Source organism: Notamacropus eugenii, chromosome 6, assembly GCF_028372415.1.
Source record: "Notamacropus eugenii isolate mMacEug1 chromosome 6, mMacEug1.pri_v2, whole genome shotgun sequence".
NCBI lineage: Eukaryota > Metazoa > Chordata > Mammalia > Diprotodontia > Macropodidae > Notamacropus > Notamacropus eugenii.
The window spans coordinates 377850841-377876375 of NC_092877.1; the positions used below are offsets into that span (position 1 = coordinate 377850841).

Genomic DNA, 25535 nt, shown 5'->3' on the forward strand with positions numbered 1-25535 from the left:
ACATGAAATAAACACCCCAGTGTATAATTTAGCGTCTACATGTTTGATATCTCAGGAGGTGGGCTGCCAAGGGACTGTGGAGGAAAGGCAACTTCAGTGATCTCTTTAAGACGGGAATAATTTCTGTGCTTTCCAAATCTACCTCCATGGCCATCCCAAAATAAGGTAGATCGGAATGCTGCTCTTTGTCCCTTCATTAGCTTCATTAAGGCACCCCCCTGGGTCTCAGTTTCCTCATTTGTACAATCCACAGGACGGTAGATTTACAGCTGGAAGGGAACTTAGAGTTTATCTAGCCCAATCCCCCCATTTTACAGATGAAGAAATGGAGGCACAGGGAGTCTGTGACTTCCCAAGGTCACACAGGCTTTCAATGTTTGAACTGGGATCTGAGCCCAAAGACTTGGGACTCCAAATGCACAAAAAATGGAAATATTGAACTGGTGAACTTGAAGGCTGCTTCTAGCTCCAAGATTCCATGATCCCAAATATCTAGAAAACATAAATTCAAAGGCAAATTGACAAAAGTCATTCCCCATCACTGAGAAAGTGTAAAATATTAGACCTCCACAATGGCCTCCCGATGACTTCAAGTAGCAGAAAAACCAATATGGCAGGTGTGGGAATGAGGGAGGGTATTGGTTGTCTTGAGCCCCAGCAGGGTGATGTTTTTTTCTCTCTCTCTTTCTCTCTCCCTCCTCTCTCTCTCTCTTCTCTCTCTCTCTCTCTCTCTCTCTCTCTCTCTCTCTCTCTCTCTCTCTCTCTCTCTCTCTCTCAGTTTTAAGAGGGCCACAGAGGAGAAGGAACAGAAACTCACCATCTTGGAGGAGGCCAAAGCCTCAGTCCAAAAAGAGGCTGGGGAGCTCAGAGCAAGCCTCCGTGAAGTGGAGAGATCAAGGATGGAGGCCCGCAGAGAGCTCCAGGAACTTTGGAGACAGGTACCCAGAGGGCTGGGTTTGGATGTTCCCTGCAGTCAAGCCCTCTGTCACATGTTCCCATGTCCCCATCAGAGCCCCAGACTGAAGCACCAAATAGATGGGGTGAAGTGCTCCTCAGTGACTCAAAGCACTTGGAGCATCAGTGATGAGCCCCACCACCTATCAGTAAGAAAAGTACTCTAAAATCATGAAACAGCCACAGAGCCGGTTTTTATTTACTGTTGTAAGGAAGAGGAATTGGATTTACTCTTTCTGTTCCCAGAGGGAAGAACCAGAAACAGTGGGCAGAAGATATCAAGAGGCAGATTTAAGTTTGATAGCAGTAAGAACATTGGTACTATCCAAAGTGGAAGGAGCTTGCCCCAGAAAGTGGTGGGTTCCCCTATCCTAGGGGTCTTCAGCCAGAGTTCAGATCATAGCTCTAGAACCAGAAAGGACCTCAGAGGCTGTCTAGCCCAACCCACTCTTTAACAGATGAGGAAACTGAGGCCCAGATAGAGGAAGTGACTTCTCTCAGATAGAGGAAGTGACTTCTCCTAGGTCACACAGGGAGGCAATAGCAGAGGTGGGCTTTGGACGCTGGTCCACTGACTTCAGAACCAGCGCTCTCTCCCAGCCACCTCCTTGTCAAGCGGGCAGCAGTGGGGAGTCCTTTCCAAGGTATGGCTTGGACTGCTGGAGTCCCTTCCAACTCTGACATTTGGGGATGTTGTCCTTATTGAATCCAAGAGAGTTTTCCCCTAAAATTTGGAGCAGTCAGCAGTGGGACCCTACCCAAATTAAGCTGAGCTCCTGGGGAGGGAGAGAGGAAAGGAAGAGGAAGGTGGATACACAAACAGCAGTCATCCCAACAAGGTGGGCTTGCGTTCCATAGACTAACAAGATTGGTCACAATTTTTACATAAAACAGCTACAATCTATGGGTTAGCACATAACTACCACAGAAAAAGAGTGTTAATTTAGCCGGCGCTGGTAATCAGAACCAGATTGGTCAAGCAGGGGCAGCTGGCCTCCCTCTCAAGAGAAGAAAACAATGTTGGTGTTTAGCCTGGAGGAAAGACTGGGAGTGGGGAGAAGAGGGCAGAGTGATCTTCAAGCCATGGACAGCCTGACAGGAGAAGGCAGTTTGGCCTCATTCTGCCTGGCTGGCCCCAGAGGGTTGAACCAGGAGCCATAGGTGGAGGTTATAGGGAGAAGGACTTCAGTTCAACCCTGGAAAAAACCATTCCAGCTTTTCTAGGAGGTAGGGAGCATCCCCCTCAACCCCATCTCTGGCAGTTTTCTGATCCAGGTTGGATGGGTGATGGTTTTATGGGGGGAAGCATCCCTGCATGGGGAGATCAGCACTCGAGTGTGAGCGCTGTGAGGACAGGGGCTGTTTTGTCTATGCATCCCTCAACAACAAACGACAACAACAAACAGTTATTTATCACTTCAAAGTCTGCCTAGATTTACTCACTTGGTTCTTACAAAAATCCATGGAAGGTTGGTGCTTTTTATCTTTATCTGACCAAAGAGGAAACTGAGGCCCAAAGGGGTGAAGTACTTAACCAGTCACATAACCACTACTTAACCAGTCACACAACTACTACTTTACCAGTCACACAGCCACTGTGCATCCAGGGCAGGTTCATAACGATAAGGGGCTGAAGCCGGGGCATAATCCTTCCTTAGACACTGACGAGCTGTGTGCCCCTGAGTAAATCTCTTGTTCTCTCTCAGGCTCAGTTTCTCTATCTGTAAAAGAAGGGTAATAATAGCACTTACTCCAAGTTCTGTTGTGTGGTTCTAATGAAACCAAATCACTTCTGTAAAGCGCTTTGCAAATCTTGAAGTGCCACATAAATATCGACAGTTATTACTGTTCCCAAATCCAACTTGCTATCCATTCCAGCACGTTAAAGAGACAGCTGTTGGATCAACTCTACGTTGTGCTGATTAATACCTAGATCCCATGTCCGTGGCATGATAGCAAATATTGAACAACTAGATCCCAGGACACACTTTTATCTTTAATTGCATCCTTCCCATTTTCTCCATCACTTCCTTAAGTGGTGTTCATAGTAAAAATTGAATATTGGGACTCTCTGAGCCTCTCTGAGGGAGCTTCAGACCTGCCCCCTGCTCCCTGTATGGACTGAAATGCTCATTGACTCTCTGAGCAAGTGACCTGCTGCCATTCACACAGGTAAAGACCCTAGAGGGTGAGAAAGAGAAGAAATGCAAGGAAGTGAGTGAGCTGCAGGCCAGAGTCATGCAAGAGGAGCAGCGGGTGCAGCAGAGTCTGCGGGAATCCTCAGAGCTGCAAAAGAAGGTCATGGAGACAGAGGCCAGCTGGGAATGTTCGAGAAAGGAGGTGAGAAGACAGTCGGGTCAACGCCAGGGCAAGGAGAAGTGAGTCTGAACTGCCTGATGGAAAAGTGGGGCCTGGGAGGAAGGCAGGTCAGCACTCAGGGAAGAGAGGGATCTGGGGAGGGGCAGGGCAAAAGGGAGGGAAAGAAAGGAAGTAGAAGGGCAATAGTAGGGGTCAGGAAAGACTGGGAAGGAGAGCAGAAGGAGGAGGAGGAGAAGGGAGAGACAGAGAGACAAAGACAGAGACAAAGACAAAGAAAGAGACAGAGATAGAGAGAGATGGGAGGAGAGAAAGACAGACAGAGGGAGGAAGGGAGGAAGGGAGTAGAAGCAGCAGTGTTATTGGGGCTCATTTGAAGTCTGAGAAGCCTCTAATCATTCATTCATTCATTCATTCATCCAACCAACCAACCAACCAAGCAGCATTCTTTAAGCATGTTCCGCGTGCCAGGCTCTGCTCTAGGTGCTCGTCATGCAAAGATAAAAATAAACTGCTCCTGGCTTCAGGAACCTTGCATTCTATCAAGTGAAAAAACACGCATCCTGATAAGTAAAGATAAAGTAATGGGAAGGGGGATGGGGAAGTCTACCCAAATCTGCTCCAAAGTACTGCTACTTAAACCATCCCATAACCACCACTGTTACTGCAGGGGCCCCAGGCTGGCTCCTGAATGGGTCTCCAGCTGATTCCATGCTTTCTCTAGAGCCTAGCTACTTCACCTCCCATGCTCCCTTCCCAGGCTGACTGACCTCCCACCCTGTTCTGTTGATCTCCTGGCAATGGGATGGGAGCTCCCTGGGTGGCCTTGGCCCCAAGAGCCTGACTTTCTAGGCTACCTCCCAGGGTGCGGAACAAACCCTCCCTCAGGACAGGACCCTGAGAGCACCATCTCAGGCCCCAGTCCAAGTGGGTCTTGGATGGACAAGGAAGTTTCTTCTTGTGGTCTGAGACCCCAAGCTGGCAGGGTTGCTGACCACTCCCTGGCCACTCACTGAGCACTGGTCTCTAGTCCAGTTTCTCTTGCTCTGCTGCTCATTCCTATGGTTTTACAAGCTTGGAGGGACCATAGTCTGGGAATAGAAAGCCTTACTTTCCCCATCTGTGAAAGGAAGGGGTTGGATTAGTCTGGGGGACACTAAACTATAGCTGGGATCCAAGTCTGCCCAGTTTTTACAAATCGCTCTTAGCTCAACGTCTATACAAAAACAGCTAGATTTAACCCATTGGCAGTTGTTTGCTGACCCCTGAACTAGATGACCCATAGGATCCCTTCCAGCTCTAAGGGCTGCTATCCAATCTAAAGTCATGTTCATGTGGAGGCTCAGACAGAAACTCAGACCAATCCCTCAGACACGTGAGTTTCTTTCACTAGAAACCTATCATCAAGTCGTCAACAAGCATTTAAGCACCTACTATGCTCATGGCAGTGTGTGAAGCATTGAAGATACGCAAAAAGGCAAACAAAAAAAAGAACGCTCCTGTATTCAAAGAGCTCTCCGTCTCATGGCAGGAACCATGAACCCAGCTGTGCACAAACAAGAGAAACTGGGGGAGGGGGTCAGTTTCAGAGGGAGGCAGGAGCATTAAGGGTGATGGAGAGAGGGTCTGGAGGAAGTGGGATTTGAGCTGAGCCTAGAGGGAAGCCAGAGTCCCGCTGGTTACCTGGAACTCAGCCTGAACCTTGTAAGTAACCCTTCACCTTATCTTGACCCCAAACAGGTCTGTACTAATCCAGAGTGTGCAAGCTTGCCCACAAATACCAGCTTGCCTGCTCCCCTTCATGTGCTATCCTCCCAATTAGAATATAAGGTCGCCTACTGGACAAACGAAAAGGCTCCACCGACAGACTTCTGACTATCCCCTCCAAGCCAACATTTCAACAACTGGACTTTCCCAACATTCTCCCCACCTGCCTCTGCTGGTTACTTGGCACCAAAGTCTGTCAAGGGGGGAGGCAATCTGTGCGCTTTGGGGAGAACCAGATCTAACTTCCTGCCATTGCTTTTACCCTAACTAGCCAGGGCCACCTACAAGTCAGCCCATCCAAGTGAAGGTGATCACGCTAGAATTTATACACTGGAAGGCGTCTCAGAAACCATCTGGTCTAACCTATCTGTGACCAAGAATTCCCTCTACCCAACATTTGCTTGTAGAGGTCGTTAGAAGAAACTCGCTGCTACTTACTCAAGCATCCCATCCCACTTATTAGGAGGAATGTCATATTTTTCTCTAGCCCATCTGCCTCCCTGCATCTTCTAGCCATGGTTTCTAGACCTTCCCTCTCAGGCAAAGCAGAACAAGTTGAATCCACATTCTCCATCTGAGTCTCAAATACTTGAAAATAACCATCATATCTGCAATCCAATCTGCATTATTGGTGTTGTCTGGAGTCCAGGCTGTCTTCAGTAGAGGCGATGTTTAGGCACCTTTTTCCAAGCTAATGATCCCATAGGAACAAGGTATTACCGAGCACTGGAGATAAATATAAATCCCAAGGCTGGTTGGTGATGAAACAACTGAACTCTCACAGAGGAATGTGACTGAGGAATCTCTGTTGTTGTTTTCAGTCATTTCTGACCCTTCGTGACCCCATCTGGGGTTTTCTTGGCAAAGATACTGGAGTGGTTTGCATTTCCTTCTCCAGCTCATTTTACAGATGAGGAAACTGTGGCAAACAGGGTCACATAGCGAGTAATTGTCTGAAGCCAGATTTGAACCAGGAAGATGAGTCTTGCTGACTCCAGACCTGAAATTCTATCCATTGTGCCACTTAGTTGACCTGAGCAGAGTCTATAAATTGTGAAAATAATAGTACTGTGGTGCAATTTGTAGGCACTGCAAATTTTTAACTGGTAGGGAGAATGTAGATAGTGATAAGGCCTTTCTATGAGATTCGCTTGACAAGATTAGCCTTCTGGTAACAAGATTAACTTGAATGAGGTCTTTGATCTGGTAGTGGTGAAGTCTCCTTGTCACAGGTATTCACATATACTTTAACATTACAGCCTTGAAGAAAGTGAGGGATTTGGGGAATCAAAGGTGAGGATCTGGCATATTCCAGATACAGGAGACAGAGAGAAATGGCACATGGAGGTCAAAGAACAGTGAGTGGCTGGAATGTATAGAGTTCATGAAAGGAGGTAAGTTAGATAGTTCTAGATAAGTGGGTGCACGCCAGATTATGGAGGGCTTTCAATGCCAAGCCTTTCAGACACACAGACACCAGGAACTTTTGACATATTTTTCTTGTCTGTCCAGACTTTGAGGGAGGCGTCTGGGACAAACACCTGGTGGGGAACCAGTAGGCTCATTGCAGCCGCTGATGACTGCCCTCCTCCTTGGGTGATAAGTGTGCTGGGGCTGATCCCAGACTTGCCTCTATCCTATGCCTGGGGCACCAGGTCACTTTAACCTCATTCCCTGTCCTGCACTGGTCTTCCTGTCACTCCTGAGAAAACTCCATTTTCCAGCTTTGTTGTCTGCTCTCCCACCACATCTGATGAGAACTCCCAGTTTGTCTCTCATTTCTACACAGTCCATGGCTCCCCAAGCAAAGTCTCACCTTACTATGGCCTATCACCCTTAGGCTTCTAAGAGGCAGTCACAGCCCACAGACCAAACCCTCAAGGAATGTCTGAGTTACTACCCCTCCTGCCTTCAAGATCATTGGGTCATCCTACTGCCTACTAGGGAATTCTGTTATCACAGCATCATGACCCTCTCTCACAATTCTAATGACCCAATTTCCAATTCTGATTTTTCCCTTAACTTATCCTGTGTTCTCACCTCATTATTAATCCTGTGCCCTCAGTCTTCCAGTCACTGAGGTGGGCAAGTTAGAGGTTGCCCAGAACAACTTGCAACACACCTTCTAAGCAGCCAAAGCATCAGCCAAACTAAAGAAAGGCTTTCCTCACATTCGTCAGCAGAGCCCTCGCACAGAGGAGACCACTTCTGACTGTTGTCCCCAATCAGTAGATCTTCGTGGAACTGATGACCAGGACAATAATGATCTCCTAGTTACGCAGATGATGAGCCTCCTGGTCTACCAGCTATGATAATCCACCCTCCCCTCACTAGGTACCCACTCCAGTCCTTGTGACAAGCAATTTCAACTCCCAACTACTCTCACTAAATCTGTATTCATTTCTGATGTTCATGTGTAAGGACAAGAGGAATCTGTGGTCTGGGAGATAGCTCTTAGACTCACTTAAGGGACCAGGCAATGCCCAGCATCTACTAGACCAGCAGAATTACTTGCCCAAGGACAGGATCTGGTGACCACTATACAATAGGCATGCCCTAACATTGATAGAAACTTTCAACCAGTCTTACCTGCTGAGGCCAAAGCCTAGAATCATTTAAAGAAAGGGTCTCTGGGGGGAAGTATCTCCAGGGTCACAGTGACACTGACGCTGTATCATGACTAGCCTGTGCACACCATAAAAGCATGGACTTGGGTGAAGAAATCACAAGAGCAAAAGTGGCGCTTTGCCAGTGCCATGACTTTCTCTCACCTACTTGGTGCCAATACCTCAGGGCTTTAGATAATTTATATGAGTGCCTGTCATCTTCTTGGGATCTTCTGAGCCCATGAACTCTGGCTTCACCTGGCATGGCTTTATGTTTATGCTCCGGGATCATTACCTGAGCCATGCTCCTCTCTCCCCAAGCAGATTCTCCAACTATGAGGCCCTGTGAGCTGTGCATGTGCTGGTGCTACCTTCTTGGACTAGCGACTGGGTATGGATGAACCTGGACAGATATTAGGTGTAGCTTAGAAGGAGGTCAAGACCATGCATAGCACCTTGCATCCTTATACAAGTCCAGTATTGCTTTTCTGGTTGGTTGAATGGATGATCCAAATCCAAAACCACCTTCTACCTCATGAGACAGGGACAGAACAACTGGGGTGGGCTCCCCATGCTGGGACACATTTTCCCCTTTTCATCTAACATCTTCATTTCTAGCAAATGTAGGCATGGCTGTTTTCTAGTGTCCATGGTTGGTTCCTCTAGATCCTCAGCCTGCAAAGAAAACTCGCAGATAAGGAGTCGGGAATCCAGATCCGGGAGAAAGAGCTGATGGAGAGCCTGCAGGAATGCCATGGGAATGAGAAAAGGCTCAAAGATGAGCTCCACAAGCTGGAGATGAAGCTGACACAGGTCTGTGGAGAGGCCAAGAACTCCCAGATGTGCCTGAGCACAGCCAGCGGCCATATCCACAACCTGGAACAGGAGCTGGACCAGGCCAAACGGACCAGGAGAGAGACTGAGGCCATGATGAGTAGGCTGCAGTCAGTGTTGCACTGGGGGCTGGGCCTCAGCCCCCCACCAGGAAGAGCCCCCTCCCCAGCCAAAGGTCAGCACCAGTAGTCTTGGAGACGTGGCAGACTGAGGCCTTCAAGGGCCTTAGGTTTGGGTGGGGTGGATACTCGCCCCCAGGCTTCCCCTGCTCCTACTTATGATTTCACAGATAGTCTTTGGGAGCTGATGTGGTCAAAAGTTCATCCACTATGACCAACCTGGTGGTGATCCTCTCTGATACTCCAACAGACATTTGGTCAGTGACCAGAGCTATCCCTAAAGACTTTCTAGCTTGGCAGAAAGACACGTTGTCTGAGTGGTGTTGGGCAAAAGTAACCATTCTAGGTTCCCTTGGTTTCCTCATCTGAAAGACGAGGTGACCACTCAGGTACCATCTTCCTCTAAATCTCTTTAACCCCTTTGCAGGGTTCAAGAGCCCCTCAGCAGCTGATGGACAACAGGTTCTGGCCTCTCCACCTGGATTGCCAGAGAGAAGCCGGGCCCATTCTCCACTCAGGAGATCCTCTCCATCACGAGGAAGCTTCAGCCCCACAGAGATCGATGTTGGAGTTGTTCGGGAGGCCTTGAGAGACCTTCTGCAGAACCTTCGAGATATGCAAAGAGAGAGGGTAAGGCAAGAAGCCCTCAGCTGTAATTCTAGGTGGTGTTTCCTTCTATCCATTCTAGCCGATGTGCATAAATTAAGTGCCTACTGCTTGTAATTCTGAGTGCTGGGGCATGGAATGAAGAAAAACATCCCCTACCTCCAAGAAGATGATGTTCACTGTGGGGGAGGGGGACATGAAGTGTACTCCCCCAGGACAGGGAGTGAAGAAGGTGAAAGCCAGAGGGGCCTAATGAAAACAGTGGTGTATTCAGAGACAGAGAACCTGGGTTCTGGTCCCTTGGTGAGACCTTGGACAAGTCAGGTAACTTCCCTGGGCTCAGTTTCCTCAGGCTATTTTTGAGCTCCCTTGAAACTCAACATCCATCTTTGAGAATAGTATTGAGACTATCCCAGCGTGGCAGAGTGGGGAAAACACTGGGCCCAGAAGGAGAGAGTCAAGGGATGCAGCAGATGCTTGAAGCTCAGGGAATCCAGGCAGGGAAGGAGTGGAGAGGTGAGCCAGAGATGCAGAGCAGGAGAGAGCCCGGGCCTAGTGAGCTCAGGGAATAGCCAGTCATCTGGCTTCTCTGCATCACATGGAGGGGGTAACATGGAAGAAAGTAGATGAGGTAGGTTGGAGGGTAGAGTGCAAATCTGGTGCCTCCTGGGCACAGATGGGACCCAGGCTGAAGAGCAGCCATCCATTTACCATCAGTCTTTGAGTCTGTGTGCAGCTGGAGAAGAGGGGCCTGACCTGGAGTCAGAGTTGAAAAGCCAACTCCCAAGGTAAAATGGAAGATCCCTGAGGGCCAGGATAGTGGCCTTTCTGTACTGACGCATTTAGGGTTAGGGTTAGGGTTAGAGCAAGCCCTTCATGTGCTGATTGGGTGACACGCCTCCCCTTCCTGGGCCTCAGTTTCTCCAAGTATAAAATGAGGGGTTCTCAGGCCATAGGATGCAGTCCCCTCACTCGCATCCTCTTATACTTCTATGTACATTCACACTCACACACACTCACACACTTACACACATATATATATGCGCACACATTCCTGTGACACATCAGATATCTTGCTCAAATTGTGGACCATTTCCCCACTGTTACAAGCATCTTCTTTTTCACTTAGGTGATGGCCCCCCAGGGAGGTCTCCACTCCTGGAGCCCAGGATGACTAAGGGGGTGGGGCCAAAGAGCTCACCTCTGGGCCTCCCAACAACTCCCATCAGCCAAGCTCCCATACTTGCAAAAACATCCACACTTACACACATATTTACACAGTCACACACATACGGGTACACACATGCAAGCTCAATCACATGTGCTCACACTTACTTACACAGATGAACTCATCCTTGCACACATACATGCCCATGCATAGCCCTATGATACAGTACATCCATAGTCACACATAGTCACACAGGCACAGGCTTACGTACAATCACTCTCACACACACTTGCTCACACATATATACATTCCTGGAACTACATGAGGCAGCAGCTTTCAGGAGAGCCTAGGTGGTGCCTCCCCACTCCCCCTGCCCCAGTTCCCTGGCTTTATTCGGGCTGGGGGGGTTGGAGAGGGAGAGAGACTAAGATTCTGTTTCAAGTGAAGTAATCGAGTTTCTACATTCCTGAAGGTGCTGGGTGGGCACCAGTTACCTACATTCATTCAGGCTGAGGGAGAAAGTGAGAGAAGGTCTAGATTCCTTTTTAAGTGAAGAAATAATGTTTTTATGTACCTGAAAAACTGGCCAGCAGAGCCCTGGAGGAGGGGAGCAGGGTCCTCCCCCTTTGTCACTCTGCCAGGGTTGATCAGCCTCTGGACCCGGTCCAGCAGAGCTGGGACCAGGCCTAGGCAAGGTGAGCTCCTGCCTTGGCCCACGCAGCCCATGGAGGGGGCAGGCTGCACAGCAAGTGACATTTTAAAAAAAATACCTCCTCAATGCCTACATTTTTAATGCCAGGAAATTCATCTCTCCATGTCACAGAGGTATTTATTTTGTGATGAGTCACATCACATGTGTGACAAGGATGCCTCCAAGACTCCCAAGAACAGTTGCAGGAAGGACAATCATGGGCACACTCCTCTCAGGCTGGACCTCCTGCACAGGTCTTGTCCCAACCCTGAATTCCAGGCTCAAGGAGACCAGAGCCGAACACTCCCTCAGGCAATGGACCTGAATCAGGTTACCAGGTAGGGGGCAAGGCGTAAGAGCAGAGATGAGAAACCAAAGTGGGGAGCAGAGATAAGAGGGCTGGACCTGGGGGGGGGGGGTTAGAGGGGGAGGAACAGAACAAAAGAGGGCCAGAGAAAGGGACCAGCCTCAGACAGGGCAGAGTCTGAAGGCTTCCTCAGTCAGGTAAAGTCTGGCAGCCCCTTCTCCTCCCCCAGACCCAGCTCACACACTCCTTCCAACTTCAGATGGGTGAGCCAACCCTTTCTTACAATGACCCAAATAGGAAGGGGTCATCAGGAGAGTTGAGATGAGGGCCCAGGACACCAAAATGCACAGAATCTGATAGCATGTGCAATCCCTCCCTGCCCAGGTATCCACTTTCCTCCCCTCCACCTCAGCCTCCTTGGGTCTTCCCAGGAGGATTTCTGGGCTATGACACCATCTCCATTACCAGCCCCTCTCCATCCACCCCTCCGTGGACTTTGACCTGGGAACAAAAATGGTGGCCCATAGCTCTGGCTAGCAGTCTGGTTTGAGGATGAACTCCAAGCCCAAGCTGCAGGCTCCCAGATGATCATGGAATTTGGAGCCTGAGAAATCACTAGACCCAGCCCCTTCTTTTGACTGAGGCCCATCAAGGGGAATGTTGGTACTCAGCAAGCATCTATGCAAGGCACCCAGGCAAGATAGAAGCTCAAAAGCATGGTGTCCGACCTCAAGAAACTCACCCCACAAGATCACCAAGGTGGCAAGAAGCAAAGGTGGGAAATGAACCTGTTCTTTCCTAGTGGTTTCCTGAGCTTGCTAGCTAGGCTGTGATGGGATGCTTCACCTTTTGTCTGTCTGTCTGTCTATCTGAGTCCCTGTGGTTCAGAAGGGGACTTGAGAGCCCTTTCCAAGCTCAGTAGCACCTCTGACCAACACAAGAGGGCTCACGAAGCTCTCCCAGCCCTCCCTCCAGCCAGAGGACAGGCTCTGGGGCTGGCCCATCCAGACCCAGCAGAACAGACCACCTGGCTGGGCATGGACTGACCAACAGAGCCTGACCCTCTGCTGGCCTCCAGGCTGTTAGGAAGAATGCTCTCCGCTGGCCGGCCCCACCAGCTTCCCTTTGCCCTTACACCATCAAACTCGGTCACGCGGAATGTGCTCCTTAAGAAAATGGACAAATATTTATATAACAACAGCTTTAAAAAAATGGGGGCATGACATCATCATCACTGTGCCAAGGCATTTAAGCAGAAATGCACTGTGGATGATTTGTCATCTGCCCACATTGTTCCGTGTCCCTCCAGGGACACCTGAGTCCTGGGCCATTTCTGGAACTGGGCCGACTTTGAGCGGGGAAGTCGGTGCCGCCTGTTAACACTACCTAAAAGCAACACAAAAACGAGGTGCTTCTCCACTTCTAAAGGGTTAGCCAACGATCCATAGACGTGAATTAAGCGCCTACTGTTTGCCAGGCTCTGGAGATACAAGGATAAATACCCAACAGTCCCTGAAGAAGTCCCAATAGCAGGTACGCCCTCAAGAATCCCACATTCTGTGGAGGGCACCGTAAGTACATATGAGAGATGTAAGCAGGCACAACATTTATAAGGCAGGGACAACCATCATTTCCATTTTTCAGCCAAAGAAACTGAGGATCAGGATTAGGAAGATGAAGGCATTGCTGGCCTTCTGACTCTGGAAGCAGCTGCCTTTCTTTGGATCCTGGTAAGAGCCAAGAAGCAGAATTCCAGGGAAGAAGTCTACCAGAGCTCATAGAGCGAGATCAAAGTCCAACCTCCTTATTTCACAAATAAGGAAACTGAGGCACAGAATGCTTCATCAATGTAGGATCCGAGTACTACAGACCAAGAGCCACAAAGGACTTCAGAGGCCAGTGAGGCCGACCTTTTCATCTTCTAGGGGAGGAAGCTAGGGTTCAAGAGTAGAAGTGATTTGACTGAGAATATACTCTTCCAGTAAACGGGCGGGGGAGCTGTTCCCACAGAGAGCATGCTTTCACTGCAAGTACAAATCAAAAGGTACAGAGGACACAGAGGAATCCAATCAGTGCACCCAAGAGCCTCAGGTCTGGGAAAGATTTCAAGGCTACTGAGAGCACCCCATAGGAGTCCATGCTGCGCCTGTCACATAGGTCCTACCGAGGCCCTCTAGAGATGGCCCTTTGCTCCCTCTAATGCAGCAGTCCATCCCCGTTGGGGGAGTTTGCTAGCATCAAGCCCATCTCTACCACTCTGTGGCTCCCACCTCCCTGTCCCCTTTGCTCTTGGGCCAAGAAGGACAAAGTTAACCCATCCTGGGCCAAGAGGGACAAGGCTAACCTATCCTGTGCAGAACAACCAAGACTTGATGATATATAGTACATCCCTCCTGAGGTGTATTCTTTCCAGTCTCAACATTTCAAGTTCATTCAATCAATGGTGCGGTTTCCAGCCTCCCTCCTACCCCCACCACCACTATCACCACCACCAGTCCTGGGCGCCCTGACCTGGATGATCTCTAGCTTGTCAATGTTCTTCCTAAAATGGGAATGCCTGGAAGTGAACACAGAACTCCAGGCGTGGAGAGGTATGCAGAGAGCCCCAAGGTGAGCTTTACCATTGATCCTTTCCTTGAAGGATTGAAAAGAGCCAGTGGTGAAGCTTGGCCCAGGGAGTGGACCATGCACATCTGGGCACACTGAGACCACACTCTGTATACATCTACTGCTCTGATAGTTCCATTGAAAATGAAGAAGTTTTGAATGCTGTGGATAAGTTCACTTACCTTGGTAGTGTACTTTCCAGGGATGTACACTTTGACACTGAGGCTGATGCACGCATTGCCAGAGCTAGCCCAGTGTTTGGGAGGCTCTGAAGAAAGGTTTGGGAGAGAAGAGGTATTAGACTGACTACCATATTGAAGGTCTACAGAGCCGTTGTGCTCACTTCATTGTTATATGCTTGTGAAACATGGACAGTCTACCAGCACCATGCCAGGAAACTGAATCGTTTCCATCTGAATTGTCTTAGGAAGATTCTGAGGATCACCTGGCATGATGAGGTACCAGACACTGAAATCCTTGCTCAAGTTGAACTGCCAAGTATTCAAACTATGCTTCAGAGACCGCAACTCCAATGGGCTGGCCACGTTGTTCAAATGCAAAATGTACGCCTGCCAAAAAGACTATTTTATGGAGAACTTGCATGGGGCAGGTGATCATATGGTGGCCAGAAAAAACGATACAAGGACACTCTCAAGGTCTCTTTCAAGAACTTTGGGTTTGACTGTGCAACGTGGGAGACACTGGCACAGGACCGCTCAGCATGGTGTGCCCACATAAGAAAAGGTTCTGTGCTCTATGAGCAAAGCAGAATTGAGACAGCACAAAGTAAATGCAGGATGTGCAAATTTGGGATATCCACCCCAAATATTCACACGGACTATCTGTGTCCAACCTGTGCTAGAACATTCCAAGCTCGTATTGGTCTGATCAGCCAGTCGGACACTAAAATTTCATTTCACAATGGTGATGTCATTTTGGTCCTCTTCAAAGATGAAGGACAACAACCAACCAACTGCTCCAGGTGTGATCTGAACAAGTCGCTTAACCTCTATTTGCCTCAGTTTCCTCATCTCCAAAATGGAAATGATGTTAGCATCTGTCTCCCAAGGCTGAGGTGAGGATCAAGTGAGTTAATAATTGTAAATCACGTAGCCCTTTGCCAGGCATATGGTAAGCTCTATATAAATGGGAGCTATTTACACTGAACAGAAATATCCAATGAACCATCATTTCCTTCAGTCAAGCTGCTTTTGGTAGTTTGACATTGGCTTTATGTGGCTGCCATGCTACATTACTGGTGGTCCACTAAGAGCCCCAGGTCCTTTTCCCATTCACTGTCTAGCCATGCTGTTTACATCATGGACTTACGAAGCTGTAGAATGGTGAAGACAACAGTCTGAATTCAAAGCTAGGTAGGCCTAGGTTCAAGCTCGGTCTCTGACACTGACTGACTGTGAGACCCTAGGCAAATTTCTTCACCTCTCAGTCCTCTAGGAAACTCACTAAGTTGCAGAAAAGGTGTTAGCCTGCATTAGTGGAGGGATTTTCCTTACCTGGGTGTTCCCTGCCCTAATGAAGTCACAGATCCAGTCCCTGACAGTGTAGGACTTTATATTTATGGCTCCTGAATTCCATCTTATTGGTTTCAGTCCCTTGTTCTAGTCTGTTGGGAGGATCCTGACCTTTCTGGCTGCCTCTTTCCTCCTTGGCTGCCCCAAGATTTCTGCTCCAAGATCTTGGGGCTGGAAGAAACAGAGTATCTTTACTTTACCCTTGACCTTCACTTTTGGAGACACGTCCACAGGTAGAAGCTAGGAAGAGGGGCAGGTCACATGATGAAGGCAGCAGATTTGCCCAGTTTGGTGCACAGGGTGTTGGAGGCACTGACATCTGCAGTGAGTCGGAGCTAACAAAGACTATGGGGATCACAGAGGAAGCTTTCTTGGCCATTCTGGGACCAAGGTGGTAACCAGAGACAGACAGGGTCACTGCCCAGGGAAACAGGAAGATAGCAGTACACAAAGACCAGTCAGAACTATTCTGTTCTCATTTTGCTTCTGTTTTCTCATTCCGGGAGAATGATGTTCAGACTGAGGGTGGGATATCCTGTTTGGTGTGAGATGATTCAATTGGCCACTTACAAAGTCTGGTCTCACTCTTATCTATGAAGTTGGTTTCAGTAGCCCATGACCCTGGACTGACTCTGCAGACCCTTCCTCTCCCCCCAACCCACCCAGCATTTTGGTACCCATCCATTCATTCATCTAAGCCTTTGATAAAATCCTCAGAAGTACAAACCCTCTGCTAGAGGCCCTCCTCCAACTAGATGTCAGTTCAATCATCCATTGACCATCATCTGAGCTCTCAAGGTCAACCAATCAACACGCATTTATGAAAGTCCTACTATGTGCCAGGCACTAGGCTAAGCACTGGATACACCAAGATAGTCAGATATAGTCTCTGCCCTCAAACAACTCACATTCTAATGGGGGAGAGCCTCTGGTCATTGGACCAGGTCGGAATCCAATCCAATCCAATGCAATTCAATAAACATTTATTAAGCATCTAACTATGTATCAGGCACTGTGTTAAAGCAGTTGGGATAAAAAAAGACAGTCCTTGCCTTCCCAAATACGGTTAGCCCACAACTCTCCCCATCTCACCCACAAGGTGGGAATGAGCAATATTTTGCTGGAATCTACCTTATACTGTGCTGTATACATTCCCCTCCTCTACTGTTCCAGTCACCCTGCCAAAAAAGGAGGGGGGTCAGTTGCTCTTCCCAAGCAACATACACCAGCTCTGAGCAATCACCCCTTCCCTCTCTGAATGCTCCCAAACTGCTCCTTTAAAATTGTTTGGTAGAATTTGGCAAAGAGGAGACATCAAGCCAGCAGTCTATGGATCAAAAGCTACTTTTACAAGATTCATCAGGTCTTGGCTCTGAAGGGATCCCAGAGGAAGCCATGGAGTCTAAGCCCCTCATTTTATAGATGAGGAAACAGAAGCCCAGGGACCTTAAGGAATGTAGTAGCCAAGGGATTTGAACTCAGGTCTTGACTGACCCCCAGTTCAGCAGCTTTCAGTATCTTCCTGTCTCCCCATAACCCATTTAACATGGGAACCCATGACCCTGAAGTCTCAGGTTGTACTGATTGAACCAGGCTAGCAAACACTGGCACCTTCCTCAGATATCAATGCAAGTGTTTCAGTGTGCCTACCAGATCTTTCAGTACTCTAAGATGTATGTAGTTTAGGAGGTACAGAGGATAGATAGAACCCTGGGCCTGGAGTCAGGAAAACCTCCATTCAAACTTGGCCTCAGACACTAGCATGGCTGGTCACTTCACTTCTGTCTGCCTCAGTTTCCTCCAGTCTATAGTGGGTACAATAATAGCCTCTACTTCCCAGGGTTGTTGTGAAGATCAAATGAGATAATGTTTGTAAAGTGTTTAGCAAATCTTTGAAGTGCTGTGTACATGCTACCTGTTCTTAGTATTTGTCTGGGCCTGAGAGCTCGAGCTCCCAGAGGCTCTCTTCCCATCTCATCACCCTGTTAGCCATCCGCATTCTGTTCCCACCCCCAGTCTGGGCATCATTCTCCCGGAATGAGAAAACAGAAGCAAAATGAGAACAGAATAGTTCTGACTGGTCTTTGTAGTCTATTATCTTCCTGTTCTTCTGGGCAGTGACCCTGTCTGTCTCTGGTCACCACCTTGGTCCCAGAATGGCCAAGAAAGCTTCCTCTGTGATCCCCATAGTCTTTGTTAGCTCCGACTCACTGCAGATGTCAGTGCCTCCAACACCCTGTGCACCCAACTGGGCAAATCTGCTGCCTTCACCATGTGACCTGCCCCTCTTCCTAGCTTCTCTGTGAACGTGCCTCCAAAAGTGAATTATCGTAAGTTGGTTCTGTCATGAGCCAGTATTTTGTTTTCTCAGGCACCCTCTCCTTTCCCTCCTTCCTGGGATGTCATGTCATCAGCTTCCTATCTGTCATCCCAAGCTGACCTCTCATTGAATTTGGGGCCACTGGAGTCTAGCTAGTCTTTCTCATAACCCTTTGAAACCTGCTCTCCACAAACCTAGGGTGCATTCTCCAAGACACCAGACTTTCTTCTCCCTCCTCACAATCAGAATGAAAGGTTTGCTTCTCCCATCATCTCCACCCCAGCAACTAAGTCTTCCTAAGTGGCCCTGATCTGCTTCTCCAGCCTTTATCACACGTGTCCTCCTTGCATACACTATTGTCCAGCCAAAATGCATTTGCTATTTCTCACCAACACCATTCCTTCTTCTGTCTCTGTACCTTTGTTCTGGTCATTTCCCAAGCCTAATACCCACTCTGTCCTCACTTCCACTTGTTAGAGCCAGTACCTTCCTCCTCAGATGACCTGGTCTCTATGGCTAGACAATTGTCTCCCTTGTCTAGACTGTAAGATCTAGGTCAGGGACTATTTCGCCTTTCTATCCCAAGCCTTTAGCACAGTACTCAGCACACAGCAGGTGTTTTAATAACTATATGTTGATTGATGAATTAGTCATCACTAGATCCAGAATATTTTTTACAAGTATAACATAAGATACATGGGGAAATAAAAAAGAAAATAATGAAATTAAAATATAATTATCAAATTTTATACTCACACACAAACACATATATATTTAAACCAAGTTCATGGGCTCATGCTCCACACCCAGCATCCACTGTAAGAGAAAAGATGATCTTTTCCTTCCAGCTCCCTGTAAACAATGGATAGCTCATCTTTGTGGTGTGGACAGTTGTTTTGTTTAGTCAAACCAGTCCTGTAGGAAAACAGGTCTAGGCTTAGAAAAAGATGAAGAGACAAATTACACAGTTACTTAGGTGTCACTGGTCAAGCTTGATTTTCTTTCTCTGCCTAAAAACATATTCATGTCTCCTTTGTCTTTAAAAAAAAAACCACCTGACCCTAGTTCCATCCTCCCTTTCCTTCTCTTTCATGCTAAACTTGTAGAAAGATGTTTTTTTTCCCTCATCACCTCCTATGATCTGAGGTCTGTTTCCACCACTCTCTTCATGGCCATGGGATCATAGATGAAAGCTGGAAGGGTCCTCAGAGGTCACATCGCCTACACCATGCTAGTTACCATATCAAGGATATTTTCCAGTTGTCATCGCCTTGACTTCTTAGCGATGTTGGATCCTACTGGCCTCCTCTCCCCTCATGCTCTCTCTCCCCCTTGCCTTCTATAACATTTTGTTCTTTGACTCTTCTCCTGCCTATCTGTCCCCTCATTTGCTTTTCATCTTCTTCTTCATGACTCTTCAATGTGGACAGCATTGGAATCATCCTTGGGTTGTCTCACTCTTACTACATAACCAATCAACTTTTGCTAAGTGTGGATTCTACCCAAGCCCTGTACTAGACCCTCTTCTCTCTGTTCCCATTCTTCCTTGGCAATAGAGTCTACTACCATCACTTATAGCTGTAGAAGAGTTTAGGGGTGCAGTGTCCTATGTGGGGCTGACATGGGGTAATTGTCCTTCCCTCTTCCTGCTGCTGGTTCATCTGACTTATTCATTCACCTTCCAGATTCTAAGGCAATCAAGGATATGTATTTGAATCCCTCCAAGATCAGATGATTGACTGCTCCAACCTCTCCACTGAGCTCCAGTCTTAACATTCCCATCTGCCTGCTGAACATCTCCACTTAAATGTATTCTTATACCTCATACTTCACATGTCCAAATCTGTCACTCTCCCCTATGACCACCGCCAAAAGCAAAAAATCCCTACTCTTCCTCCCCAATTCCATATTTCTCTTATTGGCACCAACATCCTCCCAGGCGATGGGAGTGATTTTCAATTCTTCAGTCTCCTGAACTGCCCCCACACACACACACACACATACACACACACATTCATTTCCTACTCCCCAAATGGATGTGCTGGGCCATCACGGAATCTTTTGAACTTGCCCCTTTCTCATCCTTCACCATGGTTCAGACTCTCGTCACCCTTTCCTTATAGTATTGCTATCTCCCTACCTCACATTTTCTTCCCTCTCCAATCCATCTTCCTCATAGCTTCCAAAATAATCTTATGCCGAAATAGGACACAGGTCTTAGCATGTCATTCTCCTGCTTAAAACAACATCAACAAACCAACCTTCAGTAACTCCCTAATGTCTCTAGGAGAAACTACAAATTACTTAGCTTGGCATGGAAGACCCTTCCTCATCTGGCTCCACACTATTTTTCTAGCCTAACCTTCCATGCGTTTAGCAGACCAACACCCATTTGCTAACCCTTTCATAGGTTCTATATTCTAGCCAGGCTGGACTCCTAGCATTCTTCAGCCTGATTCTATGTTGTTCTGCCACCACAAATTGGCCTGGAATGTAATCCATCCACATCTCAACCTGCTGAAATTCTTCTCTTTTAAGCTCCTCCTTTGTTCTCATGAAACCTCTCCTGACCACACAGGCCCCAAGGAGATCCCCTCCTCTGAACCTCCTCTGCCATGTGTTGTCTGTACCACTCCTTTGGCACCCTCCCCATGGCACCTTGTCCTCCACTGGAGCCTTTTTCCAAGGCCTTATCATGACCCCAGATTTTTTATATTTATGCCAGCTCAGAGAGCAAGCCCCTACAGGTTCTGCTGAGCTCAAAAGGCTTTGAATGTAGACCTGGTGATAGGCTAGATCCGAAAGGCAGCCAAGGTTCAGAGAATCACCACCAGGTGGGCAGGGATGGATTTCTCAGCCACAGCAACTCTCAAAGACCTTTGACTAAGAGACAGAGGGGAGGCAGTCTACGTCTCCGAGGGACTGCCCACCACGAAACCGTGAACGTTGAAATTCTGAGGTATATGGCTTTGTTTTATTTGTTCAACAGTTTTTGGTCTAGTTCTATGATTATATTAGTACAGGTAACCCCACCAAGATACACTGGCATCTCCTCTGGTCTTAGAGAGAGAACAGAGAATCAGTCAATACATGACCAAAGCAAAATTTCAGCTCAGGGGTTCTTGATTCCAAGGCTGGATCTGCCATCCACCACTATGTGCTCTCTCTCATATTATTCCAGTGTGCTCATTAAGTCATTTTTATAGATAGAATCAGATATATAATTGGATTTGTGATGTGGTCATTACAGGCACTCAGCCTCCCACCAAGGCAAATGGGAACCCCTCTCTGCCTTCCCTCTCTCTCTCTCTCTCTCTCTCTCTCTCTCTCTCTCTCTCTCTCTCTCTCTCCATATATATATATATATATATATATATATATGTATGTATGTATGTATGTATGTATGTATACATATATATCTCACTTGATTCCTTGAAAAAATCATCCAAAGAAAACCCACTCATTGTACAGAATACCTTCCCCAATTCTGTTAACATTTGGAGGATACTAGTATTGTGCTCAGGCTGATCCTCCATATCTCTCATTCTGGCTACAATTGGGCTATTTCCTTATAAGTCATACATGTTCTTTAGGGTGTCCTTTACGTCATTTTTCTCAAGTAACTTATCTGTGGTAAGATATGGCATTTTGCTTGCTCCCAACATGTATCTTTCCTTTGTCCTTTCAGTTACTTAGAATTTTGATTCACTAAAAACATAATTTTCAACTGTATAGTATCACTGGAAGACTATATGACTCTAAACTAATGTTGTCCTCAATCATTATTCTTGTCTCTTTGGTAAGGAGCTAAGGGGTTTCCTGAGGTAATTTCCAGGTTCATTTGGTTGTAGCAACCATTTGTATTGGTTGAATTAAAGAATAGTAAGAACCAGAGTCAATGTCTTTTCTTTTGTCCATTTCTTGATTTGAAGTAGCAACAGTTTGTTTAAATATGCTAGGTCAGAGCTAAAATAATCTTTAGGCTGTGTCTTCTCATCTGTCCAATTCAGCATTTACTTTGACTTTTGATCTAGTCAGTCAATGATGAGACTACATTTAATATAAAAAGATAGTTATGTCTATTCCCAGTTAGCATGGTACACTGGCAAAGGTGCTGACTCTGGAGTCAAAGACCTGAGCTGAAATCTCACTTCTCATAAATTTTGAACTGAAAGGACCCTTAGACATCATCTAGTTCAACTTCCCCCTTTTACGTGTAAGGATAGAAATAATAGAGCTGGCAGACTCTAAGCCAATGTGCTGAGTTTTGATTCCTTGGACAATTCTAGGATAGATCATTAAAAAGATAAGTTAGTAAACATCTAGAAAGGGAAGCAGTGCTTACAAAGAGCCAACCAGATCATGCCAAATTAACTTTATTTCCTTTACTGACAGGATTACTAAACTAGTAGGTACTGTAGATGTGGTTGACCTAAATTTTATCAGTTTTTGGCAAAGTATCTCATATTGTTCCTGTGAAGAAGGTGGAGAGACATGGATTGCACAGTAATTCAATTAGATGGTTTCAAAACCACCTGGATGGCTGGACTCAAAGAGTAGTTGTTAATGGGTCAATCTCATCATGGCAGGAGGTCTCCAGTAGAGTCCCTCAGGGATCTATGCTTCACCCTATGCTGTACAGCATTTTTACCAGAGACTTGGGTAAAAGCATGATAGGCATGCTCATCAAATTTTCAGATGAGCCAAAGATGGGAGAAGTGGCAAATGTGGTGGATGAAAATTTTAGAATCCATCAGCACTTGACAGGCAAGAGGACTGGCTTGAACCTAATAAGATGAGATTCAATGGGGATCAATGTAAATGTCCTATAATTGGGCAGAAAATGACCCTCTTCCCAAGTACAACATGGGAAAGCATAAGTAGATAGCTGGTGTTCTGAAAAAAATCTGGGAGTCTTAGGAGACCACAAACACAATGTGTGTCAGCCATAGGATGTGAGCTGTACCAGGAGTATCTTCACTTCCAGTAATAGGGAGGTTAGAGTCCCACTGCACCCTGCCCTTGTCAGACATCTTCTGGGGGATTGTGATTAATTCTGGATAGCATAGCTAGGGAATACCCAGAGAAGGGTGCCCAGGATGACGAAAGGCCTTATAATTAAAGCCATGTGAGAACTGGCTGAAGGAACAGAGTGTGATTAAAGTGGAGAAGTGAAAGGGGAGGGGTGATGGGCAGGACTTGATAACTGGCTTCAAATATTTAAAGGTTTATCATGTAGAGAAAGGTCTGATTTGTTCTCTTTGGCACCAGAGGACAGAGAGCCAGAAGGAGAAGAAGCAAAGCGGCCAGTTTCGGTCTAATGTGGGAGACAGCTTCCTCATCCTCCAGAGCTATCTAGAAGTGAGGTGTGCTGCCTCTAGAAGGATGGCCTTCTTTCTCCTGGGATGTTTTCATATAGAGGCCACATAACTACTTTTCAAAGCTGTGTTACTGGGGAGATTCCCTCTGTGTATGATTTGAACTAAATGACCACCAAATTCCCTTTTAACCCTCACATTCTTTGATTCTGTGACACCGAGCCCAGGTTTGTTAAGTGATTTGCCCAGGACCAAGAAGCCAGGAAGTTACAGGAACAGGATTTGAACCCAGGTCTCTGGCTCCCATTCCAGTCCCCTCTGTCACCATCTAAGATCCTGTCTTTTTCACTATACTTCTATTGAGCCTGGAAGATGGAATTCTGGCAGTTTCTTTTTCTCCCCTTGCCCTTATCCTCTGCCTTTGAAAATGTGTTTTTCTCTCCTCCCAGGATGACTCTCGGATCCAGGTAGTGAACCTGAACTGTCAGCTGAATGAGCTGAAGGCTGACCTTGAGCAGAGCAAGACTCGCATCCTGCAGCTGCAAAAGTCTCTGAAAGATGCTGAGGAAGGCCAGTCATTCATTCATCTCTCTTCTCCAGAGACCCAATTCATGGTTTCATCTGCTGCAAAAAAGCAAGATTTATTGCAAAGCACATTGTGCATGGGGCAACAGGAGAGCTGAGGAGCAAACAGATGGGGAAAGAAGGCACCCCTTGAGCTGGAAATCAGGGAGCCCAGGGGGCCCTCTCTGCTCAGCCTGCTGTAGGGGGTAACATGGGGGTCAGGGCTTACTTTAATGATCCTCTTGGGCAGGAGGCCCCAAGTTTACTTTTCTTTTGAACCAAGAACAGGGGTGCAGATACCCTTTAAGAAAAGAGACATGCCACCCCCAAAAGCTGAGATTCTGCCATCAGCTTGCCCCCAAAGAAGTTATTGTAAAATTTGTTCCTATGACCTTAGGGCATCTGAAGCAGTCCTGGAATTGCCAACACTTCACCTAATATATTCAGTGTAATTCAAGAACTGTAGTGATTGCTGGCTACATATAAGGCATCATACTGGGCATTGAGGATAGGAAGGCAAAAGTCAAGCAGTCCATTTCCTCCAGGACTTGCATTCTGTAGGGGTAAGCAATACATACACAGATGAGAGAATCCAAAGTCATCTGAAGGGGAAGAGAGAAGACCTACAGACAGGGCCCAGGAAAGATTTTGCACAGATCAGATGGCCCCTGAGCAGAGCTATGAAGGATGCTTGGAATCCTGGGGGCAGTGCGGGGGGCATTACAGGCATGGGGACAGTCTGTGCAAGGGCAAGAACTCTGGAGACAACACACTGAGCTTGGATCGAAGCTAGTTAACCAGCCTTTAAAAAAAGAGAAAAAGAAGAAACCAAAAGCTCCCCAGTATTTTCTTGAGTTCTTCACTTCCCAGAAGTGATGGAGGAGACAGAGAGACAGGCATTAGGGAACTGCTAAACATCCCTGAGCGGGGAAGTGACATGATCAGAGCCATATCTTAGGACTTTGGCAGCCATGTGGAGGCTCCTTTGGAAAGGGGACCGATAAGGCAAGGAGATTGATGAGGAGACGCTTGCAATAGTCCAGGCAAAGGCCTGAACTATGGGAGTGACTGTGAATATAGAAAAGAGACCTAAAGAGAGAAACACAGGCCTTGGCAATTCTTGGGGGTGAGGGAGAAGGAAGGTTCGAGGATGACGCCAGGATGACAAATGTGAGTGACTGAAACAGGGACAACGATGTCTCAACAAACAAAGGGTAATTTGGAGGAAGAGAAGGTTTGGGGTAAGGTGCAGGGAGATGGCCTAATGAACTGCTTGGGATGTGTTCCTTGACGGCAAGGATTACTTCATTTCTGCCTTTGTTTCCCCTATGGTGCCTAGAACACAGTAGGTGCTTGATCAGTGCTTGCCTGAGTGATACATAGTGTCATTCAGGACTCTCATTCATGGTTCTAACCTAGTATAGCAGTCTCCAGAACGGTGGGAGACAATGGCCAGGCCTCTGCTGTCTCATCCCTGTGCTTTCTAGAGAGCCAGGAATCATACAAACACAAGACAGTGAGGTTAGAAGGTTTGGGGTGAGAGTTCAGTGTCTCTCCTTCTCTTTAACAAAATAGGTAAGCGAGGGACCGACGGGCGCCTCCACAGTGCCCAAGCTGCCTTGATGCTGAAAGAGGAGACCATCCGGCAGGTGGAAAGGGAGCACCGAGAGTGCTCTGAGCAAGTGTCATTGCTGGAACACAGCATCCACACAAGTGAGAAAGAGAACAGAAGCCTGCAGGTGGGTGGGGTCCATGTGGGTTGGGACAGGAGGAGCTGAGTCCAGACATTCCTTGGCACCTGGAACTAAGTCTTTTTCCTTTCCATG

At 47.3% G+C, this 25535-nt stretch overlaps 1 protein-coding gene across 1 annotated transcript in view; it reads left to right on the forward strand.

Annotated features, from left to right (window-relative positions):
• Nucleotides 1–25535, forward strand: part of CROCC2 (ciliary rootlet coiled-coil, rootletin family member 2) — a 167111-nt gene that overhangs the window by 122491 nt on the left and 19085 nt on the right. The window contains exons 25-30 of the mRNA XM_072618755.1: nt 779–938; nt 3127–3294; nt 8310–8652; nt 9024–9226; nt 23595–23715; nt 25285–25448. Coding sequence (XP_072474856.1) covers nt 779–938; nt 3127–3294; nt 8310–8652; nt 9024–9226; nt 23595–23715; nt 25285–25448 — 1159 coding nt within the window. The remainder of the gene's footprint in view (nt 1–778; nt 939–3126; nt 3295–8309; nt 8653–9023; nt 9227–23594; nt 23716–25284; nt 25449–25535) is intronic.